The sequence below is a fragment of the Leucoraja erinacea genome, chromosome 2 (assembly GCF_028641065.1).
Source record: "Leucoraja erinacea ecotype New England chromosome 2, Leri_hhj_1, whole genome shotgun sequence".
Classification (NCBI taxonomy): domain Eukaryota; kingdom Metazoa; phylum Chordata; class Chondrichthyes; order Rajiformes; family Rajidae; genus Leucoraja; species Leucoraja erinaceus.
The window spans coordinates 87,605,284-87,625,530 of NC_073378.1; the positions used below are offsets into that span (position 1 = coordinate 87,605,284).

The window sequence follows — 20,247 nt, forward strand, 5'->3', positions numbered from 1 at the left end:
CCATATTGGGCTAACTTCTGCATGGTATTCACGTGCTGAACATTTAGTCATTGGAATTTAGGTAGCTTGTGGCTTCCATCACATACAGATTGTTATTCATCTCAGTACAGTATATCAACATCCTACACCAAAACGGGTAATTTCATCTAATGAAACGTCTCAAGGTACTTTACAAGCAAATGAATGAGAAGGGGGAAAATCAGGGGAATTGTCTAATTTCTAGTCCTTCAAGAATTTTCAATTCTTAAAACTTCAACTGATTATTTTGATTAAAGAATGTATTGGTGTGAAACAAAAACCCACCCACGGAGCAAAAAAACATATAATCTGACAATCTAACTCATTTTGAAACTACATGTATTATTCATCAATCTTTATATTCAATGTATGGGTTCTGAAATATGAAGTGTTAATTTATGGCATTTCTGAAAAATTGAAGGAATGAGTAAGTGTATTTTCCATACAAACAACAATGACAAAGAAGCTGCATGAATAATAAATGTTTCCATTTTAAATCAACATTTCTTTACTCTGATAACGAACAAAACGACATACATTTAGAATGGAGATGAAAAGGAATTTCTTTAGCCAGAGGGTGGTGAACGTGTGGAATTCATTGCCACATTGTCGAGGTCATCATTGGGTATTTTTAAAACAGACATTGATAGGTTCTTGATTAGTAAGAGGAACAAAGGTAATGGGGAGAAGGTAGAAGACTGGGGTTGAGAGGGAAAAATAAACCATCATGATCGAATGTCGGAACAGACTCGATGGGTCAAATGGCTTAATTCTGCTCCTGTGTCTACGGTCAGATTGTATTATTGGTATTAACCTGAGCCACCAATTAAATTCCAGGTAGGTGAAGTCTTGGATGATATCAGCCAAAACAGAAAGAACATATAAGGAGTAAGAGAGAAGCAACAGCAGACATTGCACTGCTGGAAAATGACACTGGAAGTGATAATGAGGAATAAAGAAATGGCAGAAGAATCGAATACGTTTTTGTGTCGGTTTTCATAGCGGACGACATCAGCAACGTGTCTGAAATTCAAGAGAGTCAGGGGGCAGAAGTTAATAGAGTTGCTATTACTAAGGAGAAGGTGCTTGGGAAGCTGAAAGGTTTGTAGGTGGATAAGTCACCTAGACCAGAACCCAGGGTTCTGAAAGAAGTGGATTTAGTGATTGTGGAGGCATTAGTGGTGATTTTCAAGAATGATTGAAGATTACTCATTGAGGACCAGGTCCTGTGCTTCTATACTGAGTTGACTGCTTTGATTTGTATGGGATCCTATTTTCTCCCTGGTTACCCTTTTTACTTTAATGTATTTATAAAATCTCAGGGATTTATCCTTAATGCCAGAATTATCTCCTATCCCCTTTTCGCCATCCTGATTTCCTTCTTTAGCTTGCTGCTTAGTTGCCTCCAGGGATACACTTGATCCCACCTGCCTATACCTGCTCCATGCCTCATTTTACTCTTTTTCCCCAGTCATCCAAGCTTCCTTACGCTCATCTGCCTTGCCCTTCACACGAACAGGAACATGTATGTCCTGGACTCTTAGAGAGACATAAAAAGTTGGAGTAACTCAATGGGTCAATCAACCTGAGCGAGTCCCTGTCTTATAACTTCAAATTTGGCCTTGCCCCAATTAAAATTTTAACTCGTGGGCCTGCACCTAATCCATAACTATCTTAAACCTAATAGAACAATACTCGCTGGTACATCCACGAACACTTCATCCACTTGCCCCTTCCAATTTCTCAAGACTTGAGAAAGGGCAGGTGGATGGGAACCAATGCAAGGAGACAGAGAGCCACAATAGGAGGACAGAAGCAAAAGGTAGAAGGGAGAAAAGAAAAAAAACAAACCTGAAAGCTTTGTGCCTGAATGCGAGGAGCATTTGTAATAAGGTGGATGAATTGAATGCGCAGTTAGTAGTTAAGGGAAGATAGAGACAAAAAGCTGGAGTAACTCAGCGGGAAAGACAACATCACTGGAGAGAAGGAATGGGTGACATTTCGCGTCAAGACTCTTCTTCAGTAGTTAAGGGATATGATATAGTTGGAATTACGGAGACATGGCTCCAGGGTGACCAAGGCTGGAAGCTGAACATGCAGGGGTATCCAATGTTCAGGACGGATAGACAGAAAGGAAGAGGATGTGGGGGGGCATTGTTGGTTAAAGAGGAGATTAATGCAATAGTAAGGAGAGACATTAGCTTGGATGCTGTAGAATCGGTATGGGTAGAACTGCGAAATAGCCAAGGGCAGAAAACACTTGTTGGATTTGTATACAGACCACCACAGCAGTAGGGAGGTTGGGGATAGCATCAAGCAGGAAATTAGGGATGTGTGTAGGAAAGGTATTTAATGGGTGACTTAACCTACATATAGATTGGGCCAACCAAATTGGTAACAGCACTGAGGAGGATTTCCTGGAATGTATACAGGATGGTTTTTTAAGCCTATATGTAGATGATCTGACGGGCAGGCAGGCCATCCTAGACTGGGTATTGTGTAATGAGGGAGGATTAGTTAGCGAACTTGTTGTGCAAGGCCATTTGGGCAAAGTGACAATAATATGGTGGAATTCTGCATTAGGATGGAGAGTGACACATTTAATTCAGAGACTAGGGTCCTGAACTTAAAGAAAAGAGACTTTGAAGGTTTGAGATGGGAATTGGCTCGGATAGATTGGCAAATTATACTTAAAGGGTTGACGGTGGAGATGCAATGGCAAGGATTGAAAGATCACATGGATGAACTCCAAAAATTGTTCATCCCTGTCTGGCAAAAAAATAAACGGGAAGGTGGCTCAATCGTGGCTAAGGAGGGAAGTCAAGGATAGTGATAAATCCAAGGAAGAGGCATATACATTGGCCAGAGGAGGCAGCAAACTGGAGGACTGGGAAATTTAGTATTCAACAGAGGAGGACAAAGGGGTTAATTCAGGGGGGGGGGGGGGGGGGGGGGGGGGGGGGGGGGGGGGGGGGGGGGGGGGGGGGGGGGGGGGGGAAGAAGAACTTGAAAGAAAGCCTGAGGGGAATGTAAAAACTGACAGATTCTGGCTTCTTTAGATATATAAAAAGGAAAAGATTAGTGGACAAATGTAGGTTCCTTACAATCAGAGACAGGTGAATCTATAATGGGAAACAGGGAAATGGCAGAATAGTTAAATAAGTACTTTGGTTCTGTCTTCACTAAGGAAGACACAAACAATCTCCCAGAAATACTAAGGGGCTGAGGATCTAGTGGGAGGGAGTAACAGAAGGAAATCCACATTAGTCAGGAAATGATATGAGGTAAACTATTGGGACTGAAGGCAGATAAATCCCCTGGGCCTGATGGTCTGCATCCCAGAGTACTCAAGGAGGTGGCCCTAGAAATTGTGCATACATTGGTGTTTAAGAAGGAACTGCAGATGCTGGAAAAATTGAAAGTAGACAAAAAATGCTGGAGAAACTCAGCGGGTGAGGCAGCATCTATGGAGAAAAGGAGTATGCGGCATTTCGGATCGAGACCCTTCTTCAGACTGATGTCGGGGGGGCGGGAAAAAGAAAGGAGGAGGCGGAGACAGTAGGCTATGTGTGAGAGCTGGGAAGGGGGAGGGGAACTATTGTATTCACTGGAATTTAGAAGGATGAGATGGGATCTTATAGAAACATATAAAATTCTTAAGGCCATTTAGGACTGACATGAGGAAAAAAGCATTTCACCCAGAGTTGTGAATCTGTGGAATTCTCTGCCACAGAAGGCAGTGAGGCCAATTCACTGGATGTTTTCAAGAGAGAGTTAGATTCAGCTCTTAGGTCTAAAGGAATCAAGGGATGTTGGGAATAAGCAGGAATTAGGTAGATTTTAGATGATCAGCCATGATCATATTGAATGGTGGTGCTCGCTCGAAGGGCCTACTCCTGCACCTATTTTTCTGTTTCTAGTTGCCCACTCCTGTGTGGGGCCCAGTCCTTCACATAGTGTCTGTGGTTGGCATGGGATTGCAGAATTAAATTTCAAATTATTTGTACTGAGGTATTACTTTTACCCAAAATGTTAACTGATTTTAAATCTGTCCATTTGACTTGATTGTCTATGTGTGGAAAATACTGTACTGCTTTTCTTTCAACTGACCAATTCTGACTGCACAATGTCATTCATCTTCATCGTCCAAAGTAAAGTTAACAACTCTGCAGAAAACAGCAAAATTAAAAGCATTATTTTGACTGAATTGTAACTGAAATGAAATTAATCCATATTAGGCCAAATACATGGTGTTGGTCTCTTGGTCAAGCCTGTCCAATAAGTATTTTAATGTGGTGGGTGAAGCAGTTCAACACCAAGACAGATTACTGTTTTCAAGGTAATAATCTGACAGATAAAATAGTTTGGAAGAAAAAATGACACATGCTACAAATCTGTAATTAAAGCAGAAAATGGTGGAAATACTCAGGTCAGGCAGAACCTGCAGAAAGAGAGGCAGATATATATTGTTTCAGATCTGAGGCCGCTCATCAGAACAAAGATAGCTTACTTGTTTTTCATCCTTGCAATTGAATGCAGTGAAAATTAGGCACTCCTAAATCAGACAGTTAACATGCTCGACTGCATTGTTACACACAGTGGAGAGGAAAGTCTTTCCCAAAATTTTGCATGAAGCAGTCTTCCATTAATAATATTGCTCATCACATTTTCAGACGGCTCAGAGATTTGCATAAAATGAATTACTGAAGTGCAGTGACTCAGTATGCAAAAGTAAGCAAACTGAATTGAATCATTTTCTGCCAAGATCTAATTAAAACATATAGAATTCTGCATGTTTATATTCTGTAAGTAAAATAGTGGGCATTTCTAAAACATTTATCGTGTCATTGCTTACCCCTTGTACATTTTGCAGAAAGCTGCTGCATGTTAAAAGGTTGTTTTGCAGATCTGATTTTTTACAGTTTTAATGTGCAATTTGCCAGGACAGCGCAAGCCATACTGTTGCTTTCTCACACTTAGTATGCAGTGGCATAGCTGTACATATTAAAGTTAGAAGCCTAACTTGAGAAAACAAAATTAAGCAGCTTGCATGTCAATTAATCATCAAATTGTCAGTATTAATGACCAGAGCAAATGCAAAATAATTCACTATTTTTAGAATATTTGTGCGACTGAGTCAACCTGGAGCTTAAATTATTAAAAATAAAATTTGCATTAAAAAAAACATCAAATTTCACCTGTGATTACTTTTGGAAATGTTATCACGAGTGTTAGTGTGAAAGCTTAGATTTCACACGGAGGTGTTACTTAAGTGTAAATTTATCACTCAGAACAGACTGAACACTCCATGCATCTGCCATAGATTGCAAGATTAATGTTGGGTTTCTATGTCACCCCCAAGCACTTTCACATAAGTAGACAAATGCAGATGAGTGACTTGCACCTACTGGACATGTAGGGTTTAGTTTGAGGCAAGTTCACTTGATTAAACTTTGTTTTGAATACCATGACTTTAGCAATAAAATGAATTGTCTTGTAATTTGACCAGCTCCAACACACACACTGTTCAACACTGGATGTTCGGAAACCTTTGCCATGCTCAACCCCTTCTACGTTCTCATAAAGGAGAAAGTTCTGCAACAAGGGGTGCGGGCCAGGAGAATCAGGCAGTGCAGAATCAGGTACAAGACTCCCAATTTGCACATAGGTCATGATGGTTGGAGCACTTTTCCATCGCTGTCTGTGCCCGCCAAGAATGCCCTTGGGTACCTCTGACAGCTTCTTTATGAAGGTTAAAGATGTTTCACATCTCCAGTGGCTTTGTGACAGGCAAAATGCCAAATGTTTTAGCTCCAACGGTATTACGTTCTTCAGGGTGCTGCAGCATCTGTGTAATATTATCCAGTGAGTTGCCAACTGTGCACCTATTCGCTTACCAGAATATTATTGTGCATCTGATTTGCTCAACAGGGCTTTGTCATATCACACTACCACTGTCAAAGGAGATCACAACAAATAAGTGCTCACTTCATGAAAGATTTCCATTATTTCAGTAACAAAGCACAAAATACTGGAGTGTGCCATGCATTAAATTGTGGTAGAGTCATAGAATGATATAGTACGGAAATAAGTCCTTCAGCCCACGTCCATGCTGACCAAGATGCCCCATTTACACTAGTCTCATTTGCCCGCATTTGGCCCATATCCCTCTAAACCTTTTCTATGTATGTACCTGTCAAAGTGACTTTTAAATGTTGTTATTGTGCCTGCCTTAACTACCTCGTCTGGCAGCTCATTCCGTGTACCTCCTCTAACCTCATCTAGTGGACCCTGTGTTCCCGATGTAGGCTCCTGTACATCGGCAAGACCAGATGTAGACTCGGCGGCCACAGTATGCTTGGTCCATCTAGGCCTATAGGTTTGCCAGAGTGTGGCCACATGCAAATTGGAGGAACAGCACCTGATATTTTGCTTGGGTAGCTTACAACCCAACTACGGATGTCGAACCGGATGGCATCACCCTGCTGCAGACTACTGCTGCATCAAACGCAAGAAGAAGAAGAAAGGATAGATTTTAAGGAATATTTTAAAGGAGCAAAGGGAGATAGAACATCAGCAAAGTTTAGTGAAGTTTAGTGAAGAAGTACCGTAGTCTATGCCTTGGTGACTGAAAGCTCTGCTATCCATGATGAACAGACTGGAACAAATTACCAGACCGGGGAGGAGGAGATGTTTCACAGGACTGTTCAAAGATTTGTTCATTTTTCTGATCAGAGTGTTGCTGGCAGGCCCAGTGTTTATTGCCAATCGCTCAAGTGATGCTGCCTTCATCTGTTTCAACCCTTATGGCGACAGGATTTCCACAATGCTGTTGGGTCGGGAGTTCCAGGATTAAGACCCAGCAATGATGAAGGACTGGTAATTTATATCCATTTCAGGATGGTGTGCAACTAGCAGTCAAGAGTGGTGATTTGTCATATGCACTGTCAAGAGAACAGTGACATTTTTACTTGCTGCAGATTTACAACCCCATGAAGGCACTAATACACAAATAAATATATCATGCCATACAATTAATAATCAGTAATACCAAGTAACCAGATCATAATAGTACAAAACCAATGTCTGTGGTGCAAACAAAAAACAAAGTCCATAGTAGATCATAGTTGCTGAGGTAGAGTTGTGGTTCATGTTGGGTTGGGTTGGGTACCACCTTGGGCACGCACTCATTTTGCTCCTGCCTTTGAGAAGATGTAGGAGCCTCAACGAAACGAAACGTCCAGGTGCAGGAAATGCTTCTTCCCTACGGCCATCAGCCTATTAAACACTACAACCTCCAAATAAGCTCTGAACTACCAGACATTGGGGCATATATACATATATATATATATATATATATATATATACACACACACATATATATTATACAACTATACATATGCACACATATTATGTATGTATATTATACACATATATTACACATATATTAAATTTATATACACTGAACTTTGGCCGCCACACCGGGGCTTACTCACCATGCAGCAGCACCGGACCTGTCGAACCTCGCCGCCCCACCGACCATCCGCCCACCGGGACCTCTCACACTTCGCCCGTTGACGCGGACTCCCACCATCGATTTTACCGACCATCGCCACTCCACCGCCCTCCAGCAGCCCGCAGCCATCGCCTTACCTGCAGCCTGGACTCAGCACTGGGCCTGAAGCTTCCACGCTGCAGATTCCCACTCCCCTGGATTTGTCGCGCCGGGTCCTAATGCTAGTCCCCCTAACCCTGGTAACATCAGTGGCTGTTCCACTGGGTCTTCCCCATCCCCCTCAAACCATGTGACCCCAACTCTTCCCCACCCACACTACAGTCTTCATGCCTCAACTTCTCTACTCCCCTGTCTCACACTAACCTCTCCCCCCCTGAACGTACAGCCATCGACTCACTCCGCAACAACCCAGACTGGGTTATCAAACCCGCCGACAAGGGAGGTACCATGGTAGTCTGGCGTGCTGATCTCTACAAAGCTGAGGCCACGCGCCAACTCTTGGACACCTCCTCTTACTTACCCCAGGACCATGACCCCACTGACAAGCACCAGGCCACTATCTCTAGGACCATCACTGACTTCATCAACTCCGGCTCCCTGCACTCCTAAGCCTCCAACCTCATCGTTCCCCACCCCCTGGTTAAATCCCTCCCGACCTATATTCAAGACAACTCAGACACTCTCCGTCATCTCCAGGCATTCCATTCTCTAGGCCCCCATCCCCTCATCTTCACCATGGACGTCCAGTCACTCTACACCTCCATCGCCCACCAAGAGGGTCTCAAAGCCCTCTGGTTCTTCCTCGACCGGAGAACCATCTAATCCACGTCTACAGATACTCTCCTCCGCCAAGCGGAGCTGGTCCTTACCCTTAATACTTTTCGTTTGACTCCTCCCATTTCCTACAAATACAAGGCTTAGCTATGGGCACAAGCATGGGCCCTAGCTATGCCTGCCTCTTTGTAGGGTACGTTGAACAATCCTTGTCCGAAACGTACCAGGGCCCCATCCCCGACCATTACCTCCGCTACATTGACGATTGCATTGGCGCTACCTCCTGCGCCCACACACAACTCACTGACTTCATCAACTTCACCACTAACTTCCACCCGGCACTCAAATACACCTGGACCATTTCCGACACTTCCCTACCATTTCTCGACCTCATTATCTCCATCGCAGGTGACAGACTTCTGACCGACATCCACTATAAACCCACTGACTCCCATGGCTATCTAGACTACACTTCTTCGCACCCTGCTTCCTGTAAGGACTCCATCCCCTACTCCCAATTCCTCCTTCTACACCGCATCTGCTCCCAGGATGAGGTGTTCCACACCAGGGCATCAGAAATGTCCTCATTCTTCAGGTTCCCCTCCCCTACTATAGATGAGGCCCTCACCAGGGTCTCTTCAATACCCCATAACACTGCTCTCTCTCCCCAACCCCCCACTTGGAACAAGGGCAGAGTCCCCCTAGTCCTCACCTTCCACCCCACTAGCCGTCACATACAACAAATAGTCCACCATCATTTTCTCCACCTCCAACATGACCCCACAACTCGCCACATCTTCCCATCTCCCCCGCTGTCTGCTTTCTGCAAAGACCGCTCCCTCCGTAACTCCCTGGTCAATTCTTCCCTTCCCACCCAATCCACCCCCTCCCTGGGCACTTTCCCTTGCAACCGCAGGAGATGCTACACTTGTGCTTTACCTCCCCCCTCGACTCCATTCAAGGACCCAAGCAGTCATTCCAGGTGCGACAGAGGTTTACCTGCATCTCTTCCAACCTCATCTATTGCATCCGCTGCTCTAGATGTCAGCTGATCTACATCGGCGAGACCAAGCGTAGGCTTGGCAATCGTTTCACCGAACACCTCCGCTCGGTCCGCATTAACCAACCTGATCTCCCTGTGGCTCAGCACTTCAACTCTCCCTCCCATTCCAAATCCGACCTTTCTGTCCTGGGCCTCCACCATGGCCAGAGTGAGCACCACCGGAAATTGGAGGAGCAGCACCTCATATTCCGCTTGGGCAGTCTGCACCACAGCGGCTTGAAAATTGACTTCACCAATTTCCGATAGCCCTTGCTGTCTCCTCCCCTTCTCAGCTCTCCCTCAGCCCTCTGGCTCCTCCTCTTCCTTTCTTCTTCCAGCCCCCCTCCCCGCCCGCATCAGTCTGAAGAAGGGTTTTGGGCTGAAACGTTGCCTATTTCCTTCGCTGCATAGATGCTGCCGCACCCACTGAGTTTCTCCAGCACTTCCGTCTACCTTTGATTTTCCAGCATCTGCAGTTCCTTCTTGAAGTACTATGTTTACATATTCTGTTGTGCTGCTGCAAGTAAGAATTTCATTTGTTCTGTCTGTGACATATGACAATAAAATACGCTTGACTCTTAACTCTCAAGCCTGGTTGTTGGGAAGAAGTTGTTCTTGAACCTGAAGGTCACGGTTCTCAAGTTCCCGTGAGATGAGAGTGAGACTAGGGTGGTGTGGGACTCTGATGATATTAGCTGTCTTTTAGAGCAGCACCTCCTGTAGGCCCCTTCAATGGTGGGGGGTTAGCACTCATGATGGGCTGGGCTACGTTTACCACTTTCTGCAGCCTCCTTTGTTCCCCGATGTTTGAATTACCAGACTACGCTGTGATGCAATCAGTGAGTATACTCTCTGCTGTACATCTTGTGATAGTGCCCTCTCCCTCGGATGCCACTCTGATCCCTATCACTGACAGGCCAGGTGAGGCCAATCCCCAGTATCACAGCAAGTCCAATTAGCTGATACTGGTTTGACCACCTCATCCTTGTCAGTCTAATCCCTACAAAACCTAGACATTCTAGCTGGAGGGGTGGGGGGGGGGGGAGGTGAATCAGAAGAGACGAAGAAGGCAGAAAGAAGAAAGAGACAAAGAAGGAAGAAGAAAGAGAGAGAGCAAGGGAGAAAATGTAGGGCGCCTCCGTGTTAGCTGAGTTCCCCTATTGCAGGTTTAAAGAAGACTGAACTGCTTAGAAGAAACTATCGACATCTGGTACCTCTGTTGAGGCTAAAACTGAGTGGCCGGGGCAAGTCTGAGATGCTAGTGTCTCTTCCTGCCCACAGACAAGGGACTTCTTCCACACAGAGACAAAGACAGAGCTACCAGGATAACCCAGAGACTGCCAGTGCTGCCCAAAGGTGAGCTGACAGAATAAACCTGAGATCGGCAGCATAAACCCGAGTCAACCAGCGCCTCTCGAGACCTGAGATCACCACGCCTCCTATTTAGAAGACCAGGTCTGAGCTGCTGGGATAAGCTGAGATGGCCAGTGTCATTGCACATGCACTCTGATGGTGAGGGTCAACGGCCCTATGTGATCCTGGACTTTCTTCCCACTGTAAATAAAATAAATCATGTAAGTTCACCCCACTGCAAGTATCGGTGTGGTCCCTACCGAACCCGGCGTCATTCCCGATGCCACAACCTGTAGAGGTTTGATAGAGTATTCATCGACAGGTATCAGGGGTTATGGGGAGAAGGCAGGAGAATGGGGTTAGGAGGGAGAGATAGATCAATCATGATTGAATGGTAGAGTAGACTTGATTGGCTGAATGGCCTAATTATGACCTTAAGACGTACTGAACATCCTCAATTTTCTTTTGAGGTAGAGGTATTGGTGAGCTTCCTCTGTGATTGCATCAATGTGCTGGGCCCAGGACAGATCTTCAGATATATCAACACCTAGGAATTTGAAACTGTTAGCTCTCTCTACCACAGTCCTGTCAATGAAGACTGGTTCAAGGATCCCTGGCATTCCCTTCCTGAAGTTAATAATCAGCTCCTTGGTCTTGCTAACTTTGAGAACAAGGTGGTTGTTCTGGCACCATTCAATCAGATTGTAAATCTCCCTCCTGTACACTGACTCATTATTACTCACCAAAGGTGATATCACCCGTGAATTTAAAGGTAGCATTGGAGCCGTGTCTTTCTACAGTTTTGGGATAGAGGGGGTAGAGCATGCAGCTTTGAGGCAGGGGCCTTGGAGCGTTTTTGAAAGCGGGGGGCTGAGCGATCACTGATCACTGGCCTTGGGGGTGCCCGGCGAGGAAGTGGAGTGACCGAGTCGGGACATTTACAAATTTGACGTATTAAAATCATAATAATACCGGCCAACCCCCCACCTCAAAAAGTGGGGGGGGATATATCCCCCCATCTCCCCCAACCCCCCCCCCCCCCCCCCCCCCCTCCCCGGATCGATGTCAGTGCCTTCCACGGTACACAAAATTTGACAAAATTTTTTTTTAATGTGTTATAATTTCAAGTGCTATTGTTTTTGGGAAAAGGGACAATAAATAATCATAACATTTCTGATTTTGCAAAGTCATACAAATTATGTATTGCTCGGGGAAAAAAATCAGAGTATTTTGAATATGCTTTCTCCTTTTGACGTATATTGCATTTTGATTTGAATTTAGAATCATCAAACCATGACATTAATAAAGGCGGTATATGCTTGTGGAAACGTCACTTTTTTAAAAAGTAAGACTTTCGAGAAATCTAAAATGCATTAGAGTTGGGCCGAAGGGCCTGTTTTCACACTGTATCACTCTATGACTACATTATACCTCCACCATGCATGAATGCTTCAAAATAAAGTGGTTGAATTTTATTGCCATATACTCAAGCATAGAAACATAGAAAATAGGTGCAGGAATAGGCCATTCGGCCCTTCGAGCCAGCACTGCCATTCAATATGATCATGGCTGTTCATCTAAAATCAGTATCCCTTTCCTGTTTTTTCCCCTTTCCCTTGATTTCGCTAGCCCCGAAAGCTAAATGTAACTCTCTCTTGAAAACATCCAGTCAATTGGCCTCCACTGCCTTCTGTGGGAAAGAATTCCACAGATTTACAACTCTCTGGGTGAAGAAAATTTGTCCTCATCTCAGTCCTAAATGGCCTACCACTTATTCTTAAACTGTGATCCCTGGTTCTGGACTCCCCCAACATCGGGTACATTTTTCCTGCAGTTACAGTAAGTGAAAATCTAGCAGGCAGGCAGGATGCTTTCTCCAACCACCCCCATTTGAAGGCCACTATCTTCCACTGCTTCTACCCATTGCTTGGTACATACTTCCAGCAGCCACTGGTTGTCCTCCAGGATGCACCGAGCTGCAGCCTGGTCCATGCCGGTCACCAGGGCAAATTCGGCGCAGAGACTCTCACGGCAACGGCGCAACGCTGCCGACGTCTCCGACAGCCTGGGACTCTTGCACTGAGGCTGCTCCATGGCCGGCGCTGCAGCGAGCAACTTGCCAGCCCCAGCAAACACTCGCCAGCCCCGGCCGCTGCTTCTGCTTCCATCCCTCCCTCCACCCCGGCTCTCCAACACCCACGACCAGGTTGGTCAAAGCACAGCAGCGCCTCGTCCAAAGCTGGACACATTGAAACATGTCTAGCCAAAAATGTGTGGGGGGGGGGGGGGGGGGGGGAGGCTGCAGCCCCCCCCCCCCCCCCAGTTCCGTGACCCATGTGAGGTGCAGATGATTATTGAGGAGGTGCTAAATCATACAGATTGGGATCTGCTGTTGATGATGTTGATGACCCATGCGGCGAGCAGTGAGCCCATTTTTTGGGGTTTGATAATAAGTTTAAAGAGGATGATGGTGTTGAAAGCCAAGTTGTAGTTGATGAACACCAGCCTGACGTTTTCATTTTATCCAAACAGGTTCACTGCAGAGAGTAGATTGCTCCCTCTATTGATCTGTTGTGGTGAAAAGCGAATTGTAGAGGGTTCAGGTTCTTTCAAAGGCAGGAGTTAATATGCGTTGTAATCAACTTCTCAAAGCACTTTATTACCACAGATGATAGTGCCACCACATGGTAGCCATTGAGGCATATCACCTTGGTCTTCTTGGACACAGGTATAATGGATATCTTTAAAGCAGGTGGGAACCTTGGGCCTTCGTACTGAGGGGGTTGAAGTTGTCTGCAAAAAACTCCTGCCAGTTGGTAAGTATAGGTTTAAGAATGCGACCAGGTATGCCATCACGGACGCACACTTTTCGGAAGTGGTGATAGTCCCCATGTACCTCACACCCTTGCCTTCTTGGTGGGAAGAGATTGATAGACAATAGGTGCAGGAGTAGGCCATTTGGCCTTTCGAGCCAGCACCACCATTCAATGTGATCATGGCTGATCATCCCCAATCAGCACCCCGTTCCTGCCTTCTCCCCATATCCCCTGACTCCGCTATTTTTAAGAGCCCTACCTATCTCTCTCTTGAAAGCATCCAGATACCCGCCTCCACCGCCCTCTGAGGCAGAGAATTCCAGACTCACCACTCTCTGTGAGAAAAAGTGTTCGCTCGTCTCCGTTCTAAATGACTTACTCCTTATTCTTAAACTGTGGCCCCTGGTTCTGGATGGTTTAGGATAAATAAAATAATTTGGAGCAACTCACCGCAACAGACAGCATTTCTGGAGAGAAGGAATGAGTGACATTTTGGGTTGAGACCCTTCTTCAGATTGAAGGGTCTCATCACGAAACATCATCCATTCTTTCTCTCCAGAGATGCTGCGTGTCCCGCGGAGTTACTCCAGCTTTGTGTGTCTATCTTCGGTTTAAACCAGCATCTACAGTTCCTTCCTACATTTGATGGTTTAGCATGCAGTTGCTGGGGGGAAAATGGTGCCTATTGAATGTAGGACACTCTGCAGCCACTGTGTTTCAATTGTTGTGGGAATAAATGTTTAGTGTGGTAAATGGGTCTGAAGAAGGGTTTCGGCCCGAAACGTTGCCTATTTCCTTCGCTCCATAGATGCTGCTGCACCCGCTTAGTTTCTCCAGCATTTTTGTGTACCTTCGATTTTCCAGCATCTGCAGTTCCTTCTTACACTATTCAAGAAGGCTGCTTTCTCATGGATGGTACTGAACTCAAATGGAGAGTATTCCATCATGATCCTGACTTGTCAATGAAGGAAAGGCTTTGAGCCATCAGTGCGCGACTCACTCACCACAACAAGCCTAACTGTGGGGTTGCTCTTTGTTGCTACTATATTCATGTGGCTTCTCCTCTTGAATTTCTGGCTAATAATTATTGTGTGTTGATTGTGGGGGCTTTGGTGATGGCCTATTTGATGACACGTAGGCTTTTTATTGTGGGAGAGAGCCATTGTAGCATGAATATTATCTAGGCCTTGTAGGGCAAACAGCGTCACTAGCTCAGAAGTTGTGAATGTATTTTTAATACTGTCCCATCAATGCCACATTCAATTTCAGACTTTATGATGGAAGGTGGCCATTTAATTCAGCATGGGATTTAGTACCACCAGATGGCAAAATATGTGCACGCTGAGTCATTTATTTTGAGAAGACTAGAATATAAAACTGCAAATATAATGCTGAAGCTTTATAAGGCTCTGGTCCGGCCACATTTGGAATATTGTAAGCAGTTTTGGGCCCCATATCCGAGGAAGGATGTGCTGGCATTGGAGAACATCCTGACGAGATTTACGAGAATGATCCCAAGGATGATTGGGTTAACATAAGAGGAGCATTTGACAGCTCTGGTCCTGTACTCACTGGAGTTTAGTAGGATTTGAGGGAATCCCATTGCAACTTACCGAATAATGAAAGGCCTGTATAAAGTGGATGAAGAGAGGATATTTCGAGAAGTGGGTGAGAATAGGATCAGAGGTTACAACCTCCGAATAAAATGATAGAATGGAGACAGAGTTGACGTGGAAAAGCTTTTCCCACTGAGAGTAGGGAAGATTCAAACAAGGGGGCATGACATGAGAATTAAGGGACTGAAGTTTAGGGGTAACATGAGGGGGAACTTCTTTACTCAGAGAGTGGTAGCTGTGTGGAATGAGCTTCCAGTGAAGGTGGTGGAGGCAGGTTCATTTTTATCATTTAAAAATAAATTTGATAGTTATATGGATGGGAAGGGAATGGAGGGTTATGGTCTGAGCGCAGGTATATGGGACTAGGGGAGATTATGTGTTCGGCACGGACTAGAAAGGTCGAGATGGCCTGTTTCCGTGCTGTAATTGTTATATGGTTATATGGAGATGAGGAGGAATTTTTTTAGCTAAAGGATGGTGAATCTGTGGAATTCATTGTCACAGCCAACAGTGGAGGTCAAGTCATTGGGTATTTTAGTGATGGTGGCAAAGGTTATAATCAGTTGTCTGGTCCTACAATCTATGCTGTATACAGTGCTCTTGGCTGTTTCTTGTGGAGTGAATTGAACTAGTTGAAGACTGGCTTTTGTGATGTAGGGATCTCGGGAGGAAAGTGAAATGGATCAACCCATTTAGCATTTTGGCTGGATATAGACGTAAATGCTTCAGCCTCATTTGTAGCACACACCTGCTGGGCCCTGCTATCATTGAGGATGAAAATGTTTATAGAATCTTCTGGAGATTGTGAAGTACATGGGCAGAATGGAAAGAAATGTTGTAAATGAGTAGAAGCACCTGTCATTTTGAAATGCTTTTGATGCATGAAATTATGTTGATAAATGATGTATTAGAACTACTTATTGTACCTGGCAGACACCTGGTCCTGTGCACCCAGGAAAACCAACGACAGGCATGCAGCCGAGAAGGACACATTTGATGTTATGATGATTGACCAGTTACCCCATCGGGGTTGGGTAAGTTGATTGCCCACGCGGCTGAATATAACCTGCCAGCAGTTGATGGAGTGTTGCTGAGAACATACTCCCTCCGAGAGCAGCTCATTAAAAACAGATATCCCATTTCTGACACCATATATGAATGTGTAATAACACAATCCGTACATAAGTATACGTTGTTTATTATAGTAAACACACAGAACTCAAATACATAGGTGTTGTAAGCTCAAGCTCAACAACAAATCTAACTAGAGACTGGGCTAACAGACTATGAGACACTCAACCAGATGACTGTATGAGTACTCAGCGGTATGCAGTATAACATGACATGGATCAGGTCAACTAATACTGACTGATCTACACTTATGCACCATGGTTCATGACAGCTTATGTGCAGATGGCATGACTGGAGATCAGAATAATGAAAGGAGTTTGCGTTATCTTTCTGATGGTGCTCATATAGTTGGGATCTAACCAAGCATGATATCAATATGGACACAAATAAAACTAAACCTGTTGTAAACTGAGGAAAGAAAATGCTGTGAAAGCAAAAAAGGAGCAACCAGCAACAAAACGAGTAAGGTGCACTGGGTGTGATCCTTCAATCAATTCAGAGTTGGCTACTTTACATCCTACCAAATGGTTTATTTCACCCTCTTAGATGCTACATTTACAGCAGTATTGAATCTTTTGTAAAAACTGAGTAGCTCTAATATACAGGGTAAGAACAGGATGTTCTGGAGATATGGTAGTTAAATGATTAATATGGTTAACTTGCTGGACTGATTTAAAAATCTGGAGGTTTGAGTTCAGTCCGGCAATATATATGGAATTTTAATTCAGTTAACTAAATAATATGGAATTTAAAATTAACTGCTGGAGTATTCCAGGAGCCCATTTAGTTCACAAATGAATGCACAGTGGCGCACCTGGTACAGTTGCTGCCTCACAGTGCCAAAGACCTGGGTTTGATCCTCACCTTGGGTGCTGTCTATGTGAAGTTTGCATGTTCGCCCTTGACTATGTGGGTTTCCACCAGGTGCCCCGGTTTCCTCTCAGGTCCCAATGGCGTAAAGGTTTGTAGATGTCTACCTTCGATTTAAACCAGCATCTGCAGTTCTTTCCTACACATAAGGTTTGTAGGTTAATTGGCCTCTGAAAATTACTCCCAGCATGTAGGAAGAGAATGCAAAAGTAGGATAACATAGAACTAGTGTGAATGGATGATCGATAATCAGTGTGGACATGGTAGGCCGAAGAGCCTGTTTCCCTACTGCATCTCCAAACTAAACTAAAATCAGTTGCCCTCTACTCTCTGTTCATTGAGCCACCATTGCAAAATTGCAACACATCTTTTTGGACACAGAGAAGCGTAATGTCATCACGTCTGTGCATCAGGAGCACACAGAAGACCTAAAGTTAGACTGAAATCAAAATCAAACCATTCTGGAAAAACTCACAAGCAAAAGCCAGTTTATTCATAAACTTTCCTCTATACTCATAATTGCCTCAAGTAACAATTTACAATGCAAATAGAACCAATAACATTTATCAGATACATCAAAAACCAGAATTTAAAAATCACTAATAACTGGTTAAATTAAGTAAGCTAATATCTCTGCAGAATATTGGATCATCGAAGGATTAATATGTTTGGATTTCCAGAATTACACTCTTATTTCTGTTATCCGGGGACGGATGCAAATATCATAGAGAATGTGAAAGATTTCCATAATGCATGCAATAAAATCTGAAAAGTCCCATATCACGATTTAGAAAAGTGGGCATTTCAAACATGATAAACGACGAATCAATGCAGCACACAATTTGTGGATCTCATGAATGTTTTCCCTCTGTCTGTTCTTGAGTTCGTGCCATGGCATCAGAAGTGGCATGGGTTTAAGACTCATCTACATGCTACTCGGCACTTTCTGTTGTCTTTTCTTAGAAGGAATGCCAGTTCTTCGAAATTCTTCTCTTTCTTTCAAATATTCTTGCTTGCATTCTTCATATAAAGTTGAATCTCTATAACTTATGATTAAAAGGATAAGAAAAAACATTTTAGTGTAAAGTTGATTTATAGTAAAATGCAATTGGGAAAAAAATATTTGGTGCACTTTTCTATGCAAAAGAATTAACTTTATTTTATAAGTAAAGGGATAAAGATGTGTGGCAACATTTGCATGCTGATTCCGGAAGAGGATTCGCTATTATCCACTACAATCATTATTCCAATTGGAAATCTATCAGGATTTCCAACAATATTCTCTTTAATCTTCTTTCAAGTCTGGTGATCTCGCGACTTTGCTGCACGAAAGATACCATTAAATTGGAAAAGATGTAGTGAAGATTAACGAAAATATTGCCATGACATGAGGGCCTAAGCTATAGGGAGCAATTGGGCAGGCAAGGACTTCATTAGTTGGTGTGTGGAGGAAGCATGACAAAAAAGACAAGTGTTCCCCAACCAGAAACTATGGAAGAAAGAGGGCCACTGCAAAGTGAAGTTCAAAGCTACAATGTTCGTCAAATGATCCTGAGCGGTACAATAAATCTACTTATAACCTTCACATAACCATGAATGATGTCAAGGGAAAAATTCAATCCAAGCTAGAGTCCCAAGATAACCTCAGACACCGATGAATGATGGCAATGCTTGACTGCTGTAACAAGCTACAAAATGAAGGCAGGCAGTATCGATGCCAACAACAGATACCTCCCTGATGAGCTCAATGCCATCTTTACTTGCTTTGAACAGAATGTTGGTCTGCCCAATGGCCATGGGTGCATCTGTATCCATGGTCATGGTAGCAAATACAAAAATGGCGACCTTGAAAGTGAAAGCAACTGGCAGTGAGGATAGGTAACAATACATCCTCCATAACTCTCAGCACTGCACCCTGCACAGATACATTCTCAGGACCTACCATACTCCCATACCTACCATACTCCCTGTTCACTCATGACTATGTGGTGAAATTCTGCTCTAACTCCATTTATAAGTTTGCAGATAACACCACTGTGGTGGGCTGGAATTCAAATAATGATGAGACAAAGTACAGCAGCTGGTTATTGACTTCCGGACGCATGGTGGAATAAATGCCCTAATCAGCATCAATGTTGCCAAAGTAGAAATGGGCAAGAGCTTCAGTTTCATAGGTAAATATCACCAACAATTTGTCCTGGACCATTCACATTGAAACTATAGCCAAAAATGCACCAATGTCTCTATTTCCGCAGGAGACTAAGTAAGTTTGGCATGTCTCCAACAAGTCTTACCAACCTGTACAGATGTACTGTAGAAAGCATACCATCGGGTTGTATCACAGCTTGGTTTGGGAACAGATCTGCCCAAGATCACAAAAAACTGCAGAGTAGCGGATGCAGCCCAGTCCATCACACCTATCAGACTCCCTACCATCGACTCCAATCTATACTTCACCTGCCTTGGGAGTGCAGCAAATATAATCAAGGGCTTTTTTACCCTGGTCATTCCCTCTTCTTCCCTCTTCTGTTGGGTGGAAGATACAAAAGCTTGAAAGCAAGTGCCACCAGATTCATGAATGGCTTCATCCCCTTTCCTCTCAGATTATTGCCAGGTCCTCCCATAAACTAGGGTGTAGCCCCAATCTTCCAACTATCCCAAATCAATCCTTGCCTTTCCAAATGCATGTAAATCCTAACAATCAGAAACCCCTCCCATAATTTACTCATAACTGACATAAGGCTCAAGCCGGTCGGAACGGCTGTTGAATGTTATTGAATGTTATTAGAGGGTTAAATTGTTCATGACTGTATTTTAATTTTAATTGTTATTTATTTTGTAACGAAAACTGAACGGACACTAGTTGAGAAACGTTTTTTTGTTTCCTCTGAGTATGCGAATACTCAGGAAATGACAATAAAGATTTACAATTACAATTACAATGGTCGGTATTGCGTATGTTGGAATTTCTCTCTGTAACTGTAATGCCACAATGCTGTAAAACTATAATCGGAACTCTGGAATTTTTCTCTTTGAACTACCTGGTGTACTTGTTTATGGCATGATTATACTTGATTTGATTTGACTGAATAGCATGTGAACAAGCGTTTT

At 43.9% G+C, this 20,247-nt stretch overlaps 1 protein-coding gene across 1 annotated transcript in view; it reads right to left on the reverse strand.

Moving 5' to 3' along the window:
• Positions 1-17,609: 17,609 nt before the first annotated feature.
• Positions 17,610-20,247, reverse strand: part of cmc1 (C-x(9)-C motif containing 1) — a 59,386-nt gene continuing 56,748 nt past the window's right edge. The window contains exon 4 of the mRNA XM_055660396.1: positions 17,610-18,182. Within this exon, the coding sequence (XP_055516371.1) occupies positions 18,062-18,182 (121 nt within the window). The 3' untranslated portion in view covers positions 17,610-18,061. The remainder of the gene's footprint in view (positions 18,183-20,247) is intronic.